Source organism: Thermobia domestica, chromosome 12 (genome assembly GCF_964235325.1).
Source record: "Thermobia domestica chromosome 12, izTheDome1.hap1.1, whole genome shotgun sequence".
Taxonomy (NCBI): domain Eukaryota; kingdom Metazoa; phylum Arthropoda; class Insecta; order Zygentoma; family Lepismatidae; genus Thermobia; species Thermobia domestica.
Genome location: NC_137465.1, coordinates 212818415 through 212837602, shown reverse-complemented (window position 1 = coordinate 212837602; position 19188 = coordinate 212818415). Strand labels below are relative to the sequence as shown.

Sequence of the window (19188 nt, the reverse complement as noted above, 5' to 3'; positions counted from 1 at the left end):
AAATGGCACGTATATATCAAGGCTGCGACATTTCGTGTTTGAGTTTTCCTAACCTAACCTAACCTAATCTTATCTAAACTAATTTAGTACATTTTAGTACTTTTTCCGATTTTAGTGTGGTCCAGGGATACAGCTGAAATTCCATTTTATTATTAAAATTAATGATTGCAAATGAATCATCGTCATGGGTATTCTGCCCTTATTGGCAGGTCACTTGCCGCAGCTGAGAAGCTTCCATGTTCCACGGTCTTCCGCTAACCTCTTCGTCTTCACGTATGATCTTTCTGTTTTTATATCATCCATTAATTGTAGCCTCCTTCGTCCTCTCCTTCTTTTTCCTGCCACCATACTCTCTACCACACGTCCTTCATGATACAGTTTCTTCTCACCCAATGTCCTAACCGGTTTCTCTTCGTCTTCTCAATAATACCTAAAAGTGTTCTTTTTTTCCTCACCATTTCTAACACCCTCTCATTCGTCTTCCACTCGACACAACTAATTCTTTCCATTCTTCTCCACGTCTACATTTCGAAGGCTTCCAGTCGTTTTTCATCACTTTTACGTAATGTCCATGTTTCCGCCCCATACAGTACAACAATCCACAAGAAGCATTTCATAAGTCTTTCTCTCAACTCTTTATTCAAGGTCCCACAAAACAAACTTTTCTTTCTCCGAAAGGCTTCTTTCGCCATTCCTATTCTTACTTTTATTTCACGTTCGCATTTCATGTCATCACTTAAAAAAAAATACCCAGGTATCGAAAACTATTCATTTGTTCTATTTTCTTCCCTCCCACTTTTATATTTGACACAGACCGCTTCGTTCCAATCACCATAGCTTTTGCCTTTCTAACATTTATTTTCATACCATATTTTTCAAATCCTTCCTCAAGTTTTCTAGCATTCTATTGATTTTCCTTTCAGATTCTGCAACAAGCGCCATGTCGTCTGCAAATCTTGTACATCTAATTATTATACCTCCTACCGAAATGCCATCTTCATCATGTAGGCTTGTTTTCACTATCTTTTCTAGATAGATATTAAATAAAGTTGGTGGGAGACAGCATCCTTGTAGAACTCCCCTTCCAATTGCACTCTCCTCTGTCAGTTTCTCCCTTATCCTAACACTTACTTGTTGGTTCATATATAAGTTTCTTGTGATATATAAGTCTTTGATTCATATATAAGTCTTTTATTTTTTTTCATTCGAACCCAATCTTGTTTAGAACTCCCAACAACAATTCCCAATTTACGCGGTCAAAAGCCTTTGCTAGATCAATAAATTTGCAAATGAAAAAGGAATGAATATATAACAACATACAGTAACAATAAAAATATTTGGAAGCAAATCCTGGACGTAATCCGAATAATTGAGGAAATTATAAAAGAAGATTATGTTTCAAATAAAAAGAAATAATCTAAAAAATATTTTATTTAATAAAATGTAGCCTAATACATGTTGAAAATAAGATAATTTTCACTACAATTATTTATTACAGAAAATTCCAATTTGAATATAAATTTTGAGGTCAACAATTTCAACACGAACGAAAACATACAGTTCGCGGTCGTTGCAATGGGTCGTAATAAAAATGATAATTATATGGGTAAAATGAGTGAATGTATATGGAAGAGGACTGTTCCAGATAATAATTTCTGCCGGTGGAGTATTTCTGTACAGTCTAAGAAAGCTGTATTTTATGGAATGATTTTTTTTTTAATTTCATTTTAACGTCTCACGATTATTACCTTTAGGTTAAAGGGAACGGGTGATTAATGAAAATGATTATAATGTCAAACAGGGAATCAAACCTCGGACCATATGTACCAAAGGTATATGAGCTAGCCATTAGAGTAATGGGGAAGGTAGCTTTCTTTTCTGTTTACAAATGCAGGGTTACTAATGTGTAACCATCACAAGTGTTATAGGAAGTCGTATCGCTGCGCGAGTTCGATTCCCGGTGGGACCACTCGGTCGAAAAAGTGTACGACGCTTTTTCAGGCCTGTCACCCTGAATGAGGTTTTCTTGGATTTTCCTCGTTCACACCAGGCAAATGCCGGGGTGGTACCCAACTTATAGGTCCCAGGCCGCTTCCTTCCTTCCCAAATTCTTTTCTTCCTTCCCTTTCCCCGGATAGTGTGCTCGCCGAGGAACGTCATCCCTCAAATCGTGACGGGCTAAATGGCCTTAGATGCAGAAAGCCCAGAAATCTAAAATCCTAACTCCTAAATCGTGTCGCTGCGAAATCCACATTAAGATACTTGTAAATAAAACGTAGAATAACTAACATAAACTAACCTACTCTGTACTACTTACTGATTTAAATTAACTTAACCTACTCTACTAACCTAAGCTAATCTACTCTACTCTATTAATCTATCCTATCCTACTCTACCCTACTCTGCTCTAGCACAAGTTGGTGCGTACTTTTCGCAAGAATAATTGTAAAATTTTACTACTACATTGAACACACACACACACAAAATATTGCTATTGTATTGGTTTATTTCCGAAGAACAAGGAAAATTTTCAGCATTTTTATTGGTCAATCAGGCAGCGCGAGAATTACCCTGAATTTTCACGTTTTATCGAAAAATTCCCTTTTTTCACTTTTTCGCTTAATTTATCTACAAAATTTCCTTAGTTTAGGGAAATTTCCCTCAAACTATGAATACTGCTTGAAGGTTTTAGTGTAACGGAAGTCATTGGTACAAAGTGTAAATATAATTTTGAACGAAACAAATCAGAGGAGTCTTTCAGTGATCTAGCGCTTACTTCCGATGCGTGGGGTCCTGGTTCGATTTCCATCCAAGTAAGCTTCTGATGGACAACCTAGTGTCCGTGGATTTTCTCGGGGTACTCCCGTTTTCTCTCACTTTCTCATTCCGCCAATTTTTCTATAATAATTCACTTACTTTAATAATTGTCTTTCTTAGCCTAAAAAAGGGCATAACGTGGGACGTTAAAATTAGTTTAAAGGGACAAGTTTTGCCCATAGATGTCACTACAGTCTTCGTCTCTCTCTCATGTATTTTTTATCTTTCACGAAAGTTCACGATTTCTTTTACAAATTTCAACCTAGAGATTTCAAATTTTTAGAGAAGGAACTTCATAACCTATCGAAGGCAACAATCCGTGCCGATTTTTTATTCAAAATTTTCTTCATTGTTGAAATGGCTTGTTTGTTGAAAGGAATATCCAAACCTTTAACAATATAACTGTTTCAACAATGAAGAAAATTCTAAATAAGAAATCGGCACGGATTGTTGCCTTCGATAGGTTATGAAGTTCCTTCTCCAAAAATTTGAAGTGTGTACGTTAAAATTTGAAAGAGAAATTGTCAATTTTCGTGAAAGGTAAAAAAGAGATGAGAGATACGAAGACTGTAGTGACATCTATTGGCAAAACTTGTTCCTTTACACCAACCTTAAACTGGAAGATTTCATTTTAAAACCAATCAGAGGTGAGACATCTTTCGCGTCTCAAAATAAATTCATAATATATATTTATTAAATGCAAATTGAGGATTTAAAATAAAGCATTCAATACGCTACATTTTCATAACTAATTTGCAAATGCTTTGTACGTTTAAATTAAACTTAGGACTTCCCTGTGTGACACGAATAAACGCAAAAAGTTAACTTTTACTTTTTTTTTTTTACCCGACATTTTGCTATTATGATTTAGTTTCTGCTAGTTGCGAGATCCAAAAAAGAAGAAGAAGAAAATAAAACGTTACCGGTATGTGTTATTTGACTGCAAAATTGCACCTTGTCACGTCAATGGTCTATCATTATATTTAATGGGGAAATCAACTGTCACCAGTGAACGTCAGCTCTTGACTTTTGTTTCAAACAATATAAATAACAGCTCATGAATTCTTTCGTGTATATGCATGTGTAGCCTTCAAACGTAACAACACATAGCATGTTATTCAGTTTATGTAATAAAATTCATTTCCATTTGCCATATCACTTACTGTAAGTATATCTTGTGACAAATACACTCGGTGGAAAAAGTGTAAAAGCTTTTTCAAGATATCCTGCGGGAGGTTTTCCTTCGTTTCCCTCATTCATAGCAGACAAATACCTGGATCGTGCGTAACGTACTGATCCCAGGTTGCTTTTCTATACAAGTCTGTTGTTCTTCCCCAATTTCTCCGGATAATATGATAGCCGAGAGACGTTATCCCTCATACATGACGGGCTAACATGGCCATAGATGCCGAAAGCCCAGAAATCTAATTCCTAACTCTTATCCTAGTGACGGGCTAACATGGCCATAGATGCCGAAAGCCCAGAAATCTAATTCCTAATCCTAATCCTAGTGACGGGCTAACATGGCCATAGATGTCGAAAACCCAGAAATCTAATTCCTAATCCTAATCCTAGTGACGGGCTAACATGGCCATAGATGTCGAAAACCCAGAAATCTAATTCCTAATCCTAATCCTAGTGACGGCCTAACATGGCCATAGATGCCGAAAGCCCAGAAATCTAATTCCTAACTCTTATCCTAGTGACGGGCTAACATGGCCATAGATGCCGAAAGCCCAGAAATCTAATTCCTAATCCTAATCCTAGTGACGGGCTAACATGGCCATAGATGTCGAAAACCCAGAAATCTAATTCCTAATCCTAATCCTAGTGACGGGCTAACATGGCCATAGATGCCGAAAGCCCAGAAATCTAATTCCTAACTCTTATCCTAGTGACGGGCTAACATGGCCATAGATGCCGAAAGCCCAGAAATCTAATTCCTAATCCTAATCCTAGTGACGGGCTAACATGGCCATAGATGTCGAAAACCCAGAAATCTAATTCCTAATCCTAATCCTAGTGACGGCCTAACATGGCCATAGATGCCGAAAGCCCAGAAATCTAATTCCTAATCCTAATCCTAGTGACGGGCTAACATGACCATTGATGCCGAAAACCCAGAGATCTAATTTCTAATTTTTATCCTAGTGACGGGCTAACATGGCCATAGATGCCGAAAACCCAGAAATCTAATTCCTAATCCTAATGCTAGTGACGGGCTAACATGGCCATAGATGCAGAAAGCCAAGAAATCTAATTCCTAATCCTAATCCTAGTGATTGGCTAACATGGCCATAGATGCCGAAAACCCTGAAATCTAATTCCTAATCCTAATGCTAGTGACGGGCTAACATGATCATAGATGCCGAAAACGCAGAAATCTAATTGCTAATCCTAATCTTTCACTCGTCTGCAGAGCTCAAAAGATAATAGTATACTTTCCACTAGTAGGTACCCAAGTTAGTGTGTTATTTAGGACTAGGAATTAGATTTCTAGGCTTTCAGCATCTTTGGCCATGTTAGCTCGTGACGTATGAGGGATGATGTCCCTCGCCGATCACCTTATCCAAGGAAAGAGAAGGAAGGAAGCGGCCTAGGAGCTATATGTTAAGAACGATCCCGGCATTTGCCTGGTGTGGATAAGGAAAACCTCACTCAGGAAGACTGGACTGAAAAAGCTCTTACCCTTTTTTGACCGAGTGTCCCCACCTGGTCTCGGAACCCGGGACCGCTCGTACCGAAGGCGAGAGCATAATGTGTTACTTTAAATTGTTATTATGACACTCTATTTAGAACACTATATGAAGAATCCTGTATTGCCAGGAACAAAGAGGTGGAGCAAATATAAATCTAAACGCCTAGGGTGTGGCTTCAGCTATTGTTGCAATCGAGCCTTCGTATACTATAGGCTAAAACTGTGTTTAATTGAAAGCTCTATCGTTTACATTTAATTTTTTTGTAAGTTTTCCCACCAATCTACAAGCGGTAAACCCTACACAAATATCAATGATCAATGGTCACGGGCATTGTACTAATAATAAACAACAAAATATTGCGGAATAACACGTGCTGCGATGTATTGTTTCATTTTTATATATGTCACAAACCTAAAATATACTGTGAAAATGGTATTTATTTTCTCTCTATTTGGTCTCTTTTTCCCTTTAATCTACCGCTAATTCCCTTTTCTCTCCTTTTTCACTGCTGAAGATCCTGAAATATTTAAGAAAAAGAAATCCAACAACTTTCATCATGAATTGCCTTTAAACAACCGTTTTTCTAAAGACAAAATTTACAAGAATTTTTACGTCGATATGTGTATCCATTCCATAAGACAAATCACCCAATTTTCAAGTAATTACTCGAAAAATTCACACGAATGTCAGTCTTGACAAGATTACTTTAAGAAAACACTATACTCAACCTTGGAACGAGGAGCGTGGTTGCCCAGTGGTAGAGTGCTTATCTCTGGTGTGTGAGGTCCCTGGTTCGATCTCAACCAAAGTAAGTTTGTGGTAGGCAACATCACATCCGTGGGTTTTCTCGGAAACTCTCGTTTCCTTCCACATTTTCGTTCCATCAATCTTTCATCATCATTCACTTGCCTTAAAAATCATCGTCTCTTTTAGCCTAAAGAGCATAAGCGTGAGACGTTAAACTAGACGATTTCATTTTTAATTCCATGGAATTGCATTACTTTTTAGAGGTTTTGCCTCCACACAACAACCAGCCACGTCCAGGTTTGGTCTTCAAAGCAACGTTTTAAACTTTTTGCATTGAATCAATATAACAACCTGTTTCCTTTAGGGAGTAGATTGTAAACTCACTAGATTATACAAATTCAGGCTGATTACAGTCCTTTGCCTTCTGACCCTTCTAAGCTGGAGTGTTCCAGGTATAACAAAATCTCCAGTTGAATTTATTAATGGAAAGTAGTGTCTCAGCGCAAACATATTGCCATCTTCAGAGCAATTCTTTTGAAACATTCTAACTTCTGTAGAAGATGCCTGCCTTTTCACAAATGAATTTAAGACATTGGCAAATACCCGTAACTTTCCTTTGCCGACAAAGTAGCTTTCTATTTCGTTGACACGAGTCTTCTTTCTCCAAATAGCTGAAGCCACTAATACCGAAGGATAGTAAACACGGAGGGAAAATATCAACACTGCAAGTAAACAGAGCAGCAGACAGTTTCTACAGAAGTTATGGAACGGACTCACTGATGTCACAGAAATCGTTAGAGCTCAGGAGAATGCTCTAAGGAAGGACGACTGATCTCCAAATGATGTAACATAACGATCCAAAGATGGAGCTTAATCCGACAACGAAGTTGATAAAGAGAATACGGGAGAGAGGACAAAGTTGAGACTTTCCAGGGGACAACATAGTCGTGAAAAGTACCGAGGAACAACAATGCATTTGCCTTCATTTGTCATTTTCAACAAATTGTATCGACGCTAAACCATTGGAAAATGCCTCACCAATATTGCACATCTCAAACCTACTTTATCTTTCCCTACTAGCTTCTCAGTTTTCTACAAAATCATTCACGAGTTTTATTCCTCTATCTTATCAATGCATTTTCCTAATTTTTCTGAGCTACATCAATCCCATATATACCGTATATAAAAGTCAATTCATATGAACGTGGCTACTTTAGGAACTATATTTCTCCGACATTAATCAGTGGTGGAGAAATTGCATCCCCACATTCACACCTCATTATTTCATCCGTCCCTTAACTAGAACTACAATACGCTGTTGACTATTTCCAGTATATCAATGTGTGTCTCAGACACACCGATGGTCTGTTCACTTCTACTTCCCAACCCTGCATCGTATACCGTGTCTTTTGTTTCACACTGTGCAAGATATACAGAGATTGACAGGCAATCGGTAAGCCTGAGACATATTGTAGTCTCCTTAAAGAAATCACCTGCTGAAATGTGGACATACATTAATGATCCATCCTATATAGTTAAGTTGTAGATATAGTCAGGCGGATATAAATCTTGGATTCGTAGCTAGAATTTTCAAAGAATTAAATAATACTAACACCATTAAAAACTTATTTGAACACTACGTTAGTACCAAGCACGAAGAGGTAGGTATTGTGTGTAATCCACATGCAAAGCTTGGTATAACCACATTAGAAAAATTTACTTTAAACATATTTGACATACAGTGAATCACAACTATATGCAATGATCCAATGACATATACTCATATTAACTAATATTTTAAACTTGATACACTGATTCAATACACTGATTCCAGAACAGAGGAGAACTGACTATATGCTTGTTTTATTTAGAAACTACCGTATTTAGAATCACTTTCTTCTAACGAATTTAGAAAAATGAAATCAAATGCAATGCTTTACGTACTAACCATACCTTTCACATAAATATTCTTTTATATCTATGATTTAGCTCTTTCCATTTTACATTTGACTATCATTTAAAACCTTCTACGTACAAGTTATATCTATAAGTTCGAATTTTCGAAGTACAAATCGTGTTTATCTTTTGAATTTTCCCTATATAAAATGTGAGTATAATTTGAACTCCCTCGTACAAACTACCATCATAATTTGAATGTTCCTTGTATAAACTGTGTCTCTCATTTGAATCTTTTCCATATAAACCATGCTTATCGTTTGAATATTCCACATACTAACCATGCCTATCTTTTGAATATTCCACATACTAATCAAGCCTATCATTTTATTATCTTCCATATAAACCATGCCTATCATTTTAATATTCCACATACTAATCATATCTATCATTTGAATGTTTCCCGTACAAACCATACCTATCATTTCAATATTCCGCATACTGATCACACCTATCATTTGAATCTTCTCTATACAAACCATGCCTATCATTTGAATATTCCACATATTAACCATGCGTATCATTTCAATATTTCCCATACAAACCATGTCTATGACTTGCACATTCCACCTAGTAACCATATCTAACATTTGAATCTTTCCCGTACAAACCACACTTATCATTTGAATATTCCGTATACTAGTCATATCTATCATTTGAATCTTTTCCATACAAACCATGCCTCTCATTTGAATATTCCACATAGTAATCATATCTAACATTTGAATCTTTCCCGTACAAACCACACTTATCATTTGAATATTCCGCATACTGATCACACCTATAATTTGAATCTTTTCCATATAAACCATGCCCATCATTTGAATATTCCACATACTAATCATATCTATCATTTGAATCTTTCCGTACAAACCATGCCTATCATTTGAGTATTCCACATAGCAATCATTACTAACATTTGAACCTTTCCCGTACAAACCATGCCTATCATTTGAATATTCCACATAGTAATCATATCTAAGATTTAAATCTTTCACATGCAAACCACACCTTATCACTTGAATATTCCGCATACTAATCATACCTATCATTGAAATCTTTTCCATACAAACCATGCCTATCATTTGAATATTCCACATAGTAATCATATCTAAGATTTGAATCTTTCCCTACAAACCACATCTATCATGAATATTCCGTATACTAATCATAGCTATCATTTGAATCTTTTCCATATAAACCATGCCTATCATTTGAATATTCCATATACTAACCATGCGTGTCATTTCAATCTTTTCCATACAAAGAATGTCTATGACTTGAATATTTCACATACTACCCATGTGTAACATTTCAATCTTTTTCATACAAACCATGCCTATTATTTGAATATTCCACATATTAATATCTATCATTTGAATCTTTCCCGTACAAACCATACCTATGACTTGAATGTTCCTCATACAAACCTTTCAAGTAATTGGTTAAATCGAAATTCCTCATGCAAGTCATTGTTACAAACTGAGGAAAATTGCGGGAAATTTCTTAATTTTTGTGCACTTTTAAAGGTTTGATTTAACTATCTCTTGTAATAGCTTCGCTTCTTTCAGTTTCACGTTCCATGATTATGCCCTTAAGGCTAAGGGAAACGAACGATTAAGGCAGGGCGCAAAATTTCAAAGTCAGATGCACTCGCCAATCCAAAAATGATGTTCGCCAATATCTCTCACGTACAAAGTATGAGAATTCCCCCCCCCTCATGGCCTTTGGTTTGACAAAGAAAGAGATTACATCAAGGCATAAAATTTCAAAATCAGACAATGTAAATTCAGGATAGCCAATCGGACAATTTGACATTTTGAATTGGACAATTCATATAGGTCTATATCTTAATAAGTACCTTACCTTAAGACTTCACGTTTGTGTAACACTCTCACTCTGGACTAAAGTATCAGTTGTCGATTGCACTTTTCGGATCAAAAGTCCTTAAGTAAAGGGCCATTGATGGAAATTGTCAGCAAATCATCCAGTGTGTCCGTCTTAAGTGAAATCCTGTAGGCAATCTTAACTCAGTCTGCTAGAGCCTCTCTCACATGAGGCAGTCTCACAGGTAAAACAGCATAAATGTGAATATTGGAAGGAAATTTGGGAATCTCGTAATGAAGTTTTCGACTGAGGATGGGAAAGGAGGGGCGAGTTACAACGTTGTAAAGACTTCACTTTCCAGGTCCCTTCTGTTGTGAAGACTTCACATTCCGCGTTTTCTCCCACTCAGTGACAATTTTTTTCGTGCGAAATAGAAACTGCGCAGCCCTGTGAGTTTAGGCAAAAACCATTCCTACTGAATACTGGTCACCAGCTCTAAATTTCTAGTCGCCAATGGCGACCCGACGACCGCTAATTTTGCACCCTGGATTGAGGCAAGTGAATGATTGTGGAAAAAATGGTAGAATGAGAATGTGTGAGGAAACGGAAGCACTCCGAGAAAAGCCATGGATATGTTGTCCACCCTAAATATACTTGGCTGCATTCGAACCAGTGACTCTACACACTAGAGGTAAGAGCTCTTCCATTGAAACACCGCGACTTCCAATAGTTTCGCTTGCCGGCGAGGTTATGTTCTCCTTGCTTCCCAGTTGTTGGACTGTCCTTCTCTTTTAAAATGCAAAAGGGAGGTAAAAATAATTGCAAATGCGGACACACAGATTATACTACTTTGTCATTGAAAATTAGACTTGTAAACATATTTCTTGCAGATAAGACAAAGTTCGTAATTTCTTTTCTTTTAATATCAATCTTGATCCATGTCTCAGCATTTTGTTACATGCTTCTGTTGTCACTTATTGTAATTAATAAAACACTACAGCTCATGACAGTGTTCTAAATTTGAGTGTCGCATGCAAGTGAGTTGAGACACGAATATCATGTCATTTCACGAGTACACTACTTCGAAGATTGTGAAAACAAATGAAGGACTGGCACGAATACAGACAAACATTTTCATTTTTCTTCGTTAAATGTATAGTTTCTGCCAAATTGCCCAAACAGTATATCACACAAAAACGAATATCCTTTAAAAAGAGTATACACGAAGTACTGTTATTACAAATCATCTCGGATATAAGCCTGAACAAAGCTCATTTAACGACACTCAGACACGTCATAGTAATATCAAAAGAAACAGACTCAAAAATTTTCAGTACCTGGTAAAAGTGTCGCGAAGTTATTATTTTCGCCGCTAGGGCGACGAGAGAGAAAATGGCTGCCAATGAAGATAGGAAGACGTTTTGAGTCTTGGGCTTTCACGTCTGCCAGTCTGTTATTATTATGCAATGTAATTTTAGAAGAAATAGATTACAAATGTTACTACTAGATGGTGCCACCAGAGAAACAAATGGAATAGCTGGAATCAGTCAATATAAATATACATAAGTATTTACAATTGATGTTGCTTTTATTTTGGAAGGTAGCTCAGTTTCTTAAGAAATATGTCGAAACTAGCCATATATTCACGTTTGGTGGGATACAAATCGTCTTGCCGTTAGTTAATGCAGAAATATTATTACATACAACAGTACGTTTAAATTTATAATTTTTAATCGTCTTTTATTCATCTTTCTTCGAAATAAATTGATTATATTGTATATACGTATCAAGAAATCTTGTAGATGTGGCTTACGTAAAGGGGGTGTATGGCAGTGGTGCCTTCCTCATGTCCATGACGCACTCCCCTCAATTGTCTATCCGTAGGTGTTCTTCCATGAAAAATTCTTTTCGATTAATTTTAACACCTCCTCAAACATATTTATTTAGATCTTTAGCCCCCCTCAAATATTTCAATGACGCAGTTTGTGTCATAGCCCCCTTTGTGGGGACCCCTGTGTATGGGCTTTAACCCCCTGTGATATTATGGAAAAGTACACATTTAACATGGTAAGATATGTATATCAAAATCGCGACTATCTTAAAATCGATGCGTAAATCTCCTTCCCGTGTTGAAATTCTGTGTACGTGATTGCTTGTAATTAGATAACCAGATGGGGTGGATTTCGTTTCAAAATGTAGGTGGATGCTCTTATATTAACGGTAAGGAAAGCTGGTTTCAGACAGAACGCGTTGTACATTGGAGGCTTTGTTGCCAAAGGGTCTAAAACAATAGAGATAGCAGCTCTAGTGAAAAACTTAGAACGGTTAATAATCAAATATTTTCCCCAAACCTATTCACCCGTGCAAGAAACGGGCATTAAGTTAATTATTATTAAATACTATAAATATAAACAAAATTTACCAATCATGACGATTTATGAATTTCTTGGGAAAGATTCAGTAATGTTTGTCTGCCCTGCTTGGATCTAAGACAGACAATTGATCCAAAACAGACCATTCTACCACTCACCTGCAGACCATTTGAAGGACCAATTCATACTGATTATAACTAACTAATAAAATCCCTGTACGGTTGAGAACTGTTCGAGAGATTCAACTTGGAAGTTTATATGAAAAAATGAGTATATGCGCATTTAAACGCGTTAAGTACAACATTATTAGCAACGAATATTGACATACGAATTGAAATCTATCGGAGGTAACGGTGAAAACTGTTTTGCAATAACTAATGGGTTTATTAGTTAAAATTAGTCATTATAGTGTTCACAATAATGATAGGTTACAGATGAAAATTGATCACTGTTGTTCTTCTGCTCTATGAAGAAATGACGCAGGCAATATTGCACCATGACCATTTTATACGTGCAATTGCGTTGCATCCGCCAAGGGAACAGTTCGCATAACTAAAGCGAAAGGAATTTCAACAGGTGATTCAAAAGGTATATAATTTGTTCGGTAACTTGTCTTATTGAATGTAAACTGAAACAATCCAATGCATCGCTGTGGTCGGAATTGATTAATTAGCATGGACACAAACTTTATTTTATTGTTTCGTTGGTGCATCATAACGTCCGGATGAAGAAGTTTCATACCATGTACAAACCTCCTGTTATAATCTTTGATTGGTCGGAATCCAAACACATCAAATGGTTGTACAAATCGTATGCAGTTCTTTGGTATATTCTCAACCATTACGTCTTTGCCATCCGTCATCCAACTTGCAATGGACAATTTGTCTCTGAATAGATCCCAGTGATCAAGCAACAGTAAGTTCAAACCATCAGGTCGCTAGGAGGCTAAATCGTGCATTTAACGTCGAATCTCTTAAAAAGTTCTCAGCCGTACAGGAATTTTGTTACCTCGTTGTAACCAGTATAAATTGGTCTTCCAAACGGCATGCTTAGTTTCTCTGCAGACGAGTGTTTTCCCCCGAACTTCCGTTGTGAGATGAATAGTGGTATTTCCAATGGCGTTTAAGGGTAAGTTGAGCTCCCCTCGGCATGGGGATAAGAACCGGTGAGGAATGGGAGTGGGAAATTGACGACATTATAGATTTTCTGTCATTATACTTTCATTTAAATGCGCACTGTAATAGGGAAGGGCTTCTATAAAACTATACTTTCTACTTTCCATGAAACGATACTTTCGTGCGAAGAAGAAACATTTCAGCTAGTTTGATATGAGCGTTAAATGGGCAATGTGAACCACAGTGTTCTTCTAGACATAACTCCGGAGTTAAGATAAATTCCTCTCCCCCTTCCACCTAACTAAAACAAACAAAATTGTGATTACACGCCCTTTACCAAACACTCATGACGATTCCCATAGGCGCCGACTTTGGGGGTCAAGACACTTTTAGCCCCCCAATATTTAAAGGTGCATGTCCTCGCCCGTCCAATATAATCCAGTCGAGGAAGAATTAATAGAGAGGAGTAATAATTTTTGTTGTAAATATCGTCATGCCTTTAATTCAACATTAGGAACAGCCTTCTTATTCGATAGAAAACGCCGTTTTTAAAACAATGTTTAATAGAACACTGAAGCTTCAACCAACTCTCCGGCAGCACTGATATGGCAAGTAAAGATCAATGCGTCAAAAAAAGAAAAAAATAATTAATTTACGTGTCGTGAAATCTAATCTGAACCTAGTGTTAGTACTGTCATGGGTCAAAATGAAAGTGTGCTCCAACATGAACAGAAAAGAAAATTCTCAAAGGAGAGAAGGCGCATAAACGTAGGTATCAGCCGTGTTGAAACCATCAGTTCCCATGGATAGAATACTGTATGATAAGAAATGTAATTTTATACAAACTTTGCAAACAAGTATTCGAGGGACGTCATTTTCAGTTCTCTTCCAAAATAAAAATGGCATTTATTCAAACGGGGTTTTTAATTGGGAGAAGAGGGTAGAAAAGTTAAGAGCGCGTGAAAGATCTGGTTGCCATCGGGAAACTGTAATTGAATGTTAATCTGTAGAATCAAGTGTTAATATATTTGGCTATATTTCGAATGAAAAATGGAAGTAAATGAAAGAAAACCGCAACAGCTTACTAAAAATCATAACCTCTCTCTGTTACTTAGTTGTACAGTCCGCAGCAAAAAACTTGCAACATGAGCATGTAAGTTTATTGTGAAACTACGCCTAACAGCTCAGGAAATCAAATGAAATTAAATCTTTAAGTTTTACGTCCCATGGTTATGCCGGTGAGGCTAAAGGAGACGGTGATGATGAGAGATGAGTGAAATGGTGGAATGAAGAAAGTGGGAGGAAACGGGAGAACCCGAGAAAACTCATGAGCACGGTGTTTGTCCACCCCAAAGTCGACACGGCGCGAGCTGGGATCGAACCAGGGACCCCAAGCAGCGGAGATAAACGCTATACCACTGAGCCACTGCGCCCCCCGCAGGGAATCAACATAACGTCTAAGTGGCACGAATAACGCCAGAGAAACCTCGGCGTCCTCCCCTGCACACTTATTTTGGAGCAAAAGACTTCGTCATTTAACAATAAACTTACATGTTCATGTTGCAGATTTTTTGCTGCGGACTGTACAGGGGCTTGCAATATGAGGACATAGTGATGAAACAAGCAACTTTAACAATTTATTGCGTTATCGGTGTGAAGATAGCCAGAAACTTTCAACATGGTTACAGTTACATTCGTACAAATGGATATCGCATGATGTACACAACGAATTGCTAACTATCTTGAACCTATCTTGGAACAAGGGGGCCTTCATCAAGCAGTTGATAGAAAACGGCTCAATATGATTATGATTTATTTATATATGTACTGTTTTGGCCCCCTCCCCAAAATTTTCTTCAAGTCGGCGCCTATAACTGTCCCAGTTCATTCTCCTGACATGTTTATTCGTCCCCCTTCATACCCCAAGGTCAAAAGTTTCTGGTCAAAAGTTTGGTTGACCAACCTCAAACATTTCCTTCAGTTTACCACAGACGCTTACACGTGCTCTTCGGATAATGTGATTTTTTAATATTATGTACTTTACTATTATTTTCTGTATTCTGTTTAATCTTTAAATGTGCAGATTAAGGATATGCCGCCTACTAGATGTAGAGCGTGTTTTGGTGTAAATAGTACACTAACAAGGTTGTAGACTCTTTCTTGGCTCCTGGCCGCTTAAACTTTACCAGACTTAGTTACCTTAGGTGGTTATTCATGTGCTACAAAAATGATTATTCTAATGTCTACTGTTCACAAGTATGCTTAGATGTGGCTCAGCTGGGAGTGCAGGTAGTTCAGAAGACTTTTTCCAGTTGTGGAATGATTTTCAATAGTCTTCACTAACCTACTCTATGGCCTATGACATCCGAAGATTCAACTTCGCATTTGCAAAAGCACTTCATTGAATTCTGTTAGCCAACTAGATATACTTTCTATTTTGTATTTCTATTCCTGCGAGATCCATCTTAATATTGTCTTCCTATCCATCTGCGCTGAGGGCTCTCGAATAACCCCTTCCCGATTTGATTTCAATTAAAACTTTAAAAGCATTCCTACTTTCTTCCATTTTAGTTACATGACCTGCCTACCTGAGCCTCCCAAACTTAATGACCCTAATAATATCAGGTAAGCGTTATAAGCTGTGCAGTTCCTCGTTATGGGTTACTGCCATTCCCGTTCTTCTTGGGTTTGAATATTCTCCTCAGGATTTTACGAGGAGTGAGACGTAGTAGTTTTGTAGAGTATATTGGTAGCTCACATTGAGCATGGAGGAAGATATGTCTCCGGGTGACTTCATCCTGGGCCAATCGTTACCGAGTGTAAAAGCCAGAAATAACGATAGCTTTCGGAGGCAGGAGAGTAGCAATGAGTGTTGAGAAGCCACTCTATTTACAATCACTATATAAGTACCTTATGCTTTATTTACAATCACTATATAAGTACAAATCTACATATTTACACATACGCACTTTATCTTCACCAAGTATTGTTTCCTTACGTACATCAGCATTGAAATAAAGCGCACTTTTTAAATCTGTTTCTCTATCAATACATAAATGATTGTTAGGTACCCACATAAGCAAGTTCCTAAAGTATCAATCTTCCTTTGCGAATTAAGACAATTTAATTCAAACTTTTTTTAAAAGTGGAGCCCATATTCTTAATCTTCACCGTTTAAAATTTAGTTTTGCTGAATTTAGGTAACTTACCATGAAATTCACTGATAACGGTAAATCATTCAACTTTACTCAGAAATTAATAGATCATTTTCTCTTTTCTGTTCCAGGGATATTCCTATCCTTCATCATCTTTCTCTCTGTTGGAGGAAACATCCTGGTGTGCGTTGCCATCTACACAGACAGAAGTCTCCGAAAACTCGGAAACTTGTTCCTAGCATCATTAGCAATAGCGGATCTATTCATGGCCTGCTTAGTGATGACTTTCGCAGTGGTTAATGATCTCCTGGGCTACTGGATCTTCGGTGAACAGTTCTGTGACACTTGGATCGCATTCGACGTCATGTGTTCGACAGCTTCAATACTCAATCTGTGTGCAATATCTTTGGACAGATACATCCACATCAAAGACCCTTTACGCTACAGTCGTTGGATGAATAAGAAAGTGGTCATGGGTTCGATAGCGTGTGTGTGGCTATTGGCGGCTCTTATCTCATTTCTACCAATATCTTTGGACTTGCACCGCCCGCCACAACCGCTTGTTTATCACACGGGGGAGGCCGAGTACCCCACGTGTGCCTTGGACTTGACTCCCACCTACGCCGTCGTGTCCTCCTGCATAAGCTTTTACTTTCCTTGTGTTGTTATGCTTGGAATTTATTGCCGACTGTATCTGTATGCACAGAAACACGTCAAAAATATAAAAGCAATCACCAGACCGCTGAATTTTGGCACCATTGATGGTACTGCACCATCAGCACCAGCAAATTCTTCGCCGTACCACGTATCCGACCATAAAGCTGCAATTACTGTGGGAATTATCATGGGTGTCTTTCTCATATGTTGGGTTCCATTCTTCTGTATCAATATCATTGCAGCATTCTGTAAAACATGCATCCCTGGCATTGTATTCAAAGTATTAACATGGCTTGGGTATTCAAATAGTGCATTCAATCCTATTATATACTCAATATTTAACAAGGACTTTCGTGAGGCATTCCGTAAAATTCTCACCGCTCATTATCCGTTGCCATGTTGCAAGAAGTGTGGTTATGAAGTCGTAGCAAACCGAAGAGACACTCATCCCGACGCCGGGCGTCAAGCTAATGGTTCTTGTGCTCTTCGGGAAAGTCCGCGATCCTCAGCTGGTTCTGCAACTCCCAGACAAACTCGGATTAATTCTGCCGATAAGGATATAATCGCCGATAAAGTAAGCTCAATTCTGTTAGGCGACGGCCAATCCACAGCTGTGTAAATATTCAAAGAGAGAGATATGTGGATTTCCATTTTTAAAAAAGATGGGCGTTTTGAGAACAAAAAAACAATTGTCTTGACAATCTGTGAGACGGGATAACAGGGTAATTGCTTATGCGCCTGCGATTTATCCATCATAACTGTGCGAAGTATTGCTTTAATTTTCCTTTCTAGAAAGGAAGAATAAATTTAAGGATAGATTTTTTTGTTCCATCAAAGTTATTGTCATAAATTACCAAAAACAGCGGTAAATAAAGAAAGCACAATACTCAATTTAGTACAAATGAATCCAACGTTAAATATCCAATTCGCTTCGTTATACTGATATTTAAAGAAAACAGCAATAATGTCCAAAGCTACAGGACTTAATTACAAGCAATCGGAAATGATATTTGATAAAACGCTAGTCTCTTGAATTTTAACAAAGATAGAAATGACATGCGCACATTAATCAAATCTAGACTTTCTAGGATATTTACAAAAAGATAAGCACAAACGTGAGTCGTGTGTGTGGCTACACACAAATAGAATCAATATTAAAATACTTGTTAGGGCGAAAAAAAATGTTACTGCATAAGAAAATGCAATATATGATGAATAAAGATTTATAATATACAATACGGTTGAAACCGAACTTGCATATTGGCCACGGATGACTTTGACCAGAAAGATTGGCCAGAAAGCCATTTCCACTAATTGTGGCAGGTTCCACAACAATGATGTGGCCAAGACTGTTTGTTGAATCTTAGAGTGTATTTCCCAATTCGTTTTCAGGATCTCTTTCATTGTGTGGCGGCTTTTGAGGGAAATCCCTTTTGTAAAAATAAATTAATAAATAATTTTGGCGCTACGAACGAAATTAGTGAGCATCATACACTTCAGAAAGCAATAGGTAAGCTTTCTTCCATTAATTGTAGCGTTAAAATTTTAATTTGTGACGATGTGACTTCCCTCAAAAACCACCACTGTTTCCGTTACAATGTAACAATTCTCTACAGTAACACATTCAGTAATTCCTTATAATATGGTAAGTGATAGTTACTTCACTAATCTAACCTTCTAGGGACATGTTTGATAAATATATGTGCAGAATATTTTATTTGTAATGCAAATATTCATATATCCAACAATAAGTTTTCCTGTCAAAAAAAATTAACACTTTTAGTCCCACATTAGAAAATATCAATTTTCCAAAACATTACACAAAATGAAAATAAATACTGAA

General features: G+C 37.3%; 1 protein-coding gene across 1 annotated transcript in view; it reads left to right on the top strand.

Annotated features, from left to right (window-relative positions):
- LOC145667031 (dopamine receptor 1-like) overlaps window positions 1-18931 on the top strand; it is a 27042-nt gene extending 8111 nt beyond the window's left edge. Inside the window, exon 3 of the mRNA XM_081734722.1 lies at window positions 16820-18931. Coding sequence (XP_081590848.1) covers window positions 16820-17964 — 1145 coding nt within the window. The 3' untranslated portion in view covers window positions 17965-18931. The remainder of the gene's footprint in view (window positions 1-16819) is intronic.
- Window positions 18932-19188: the final 257 nt, after the last annotated feature.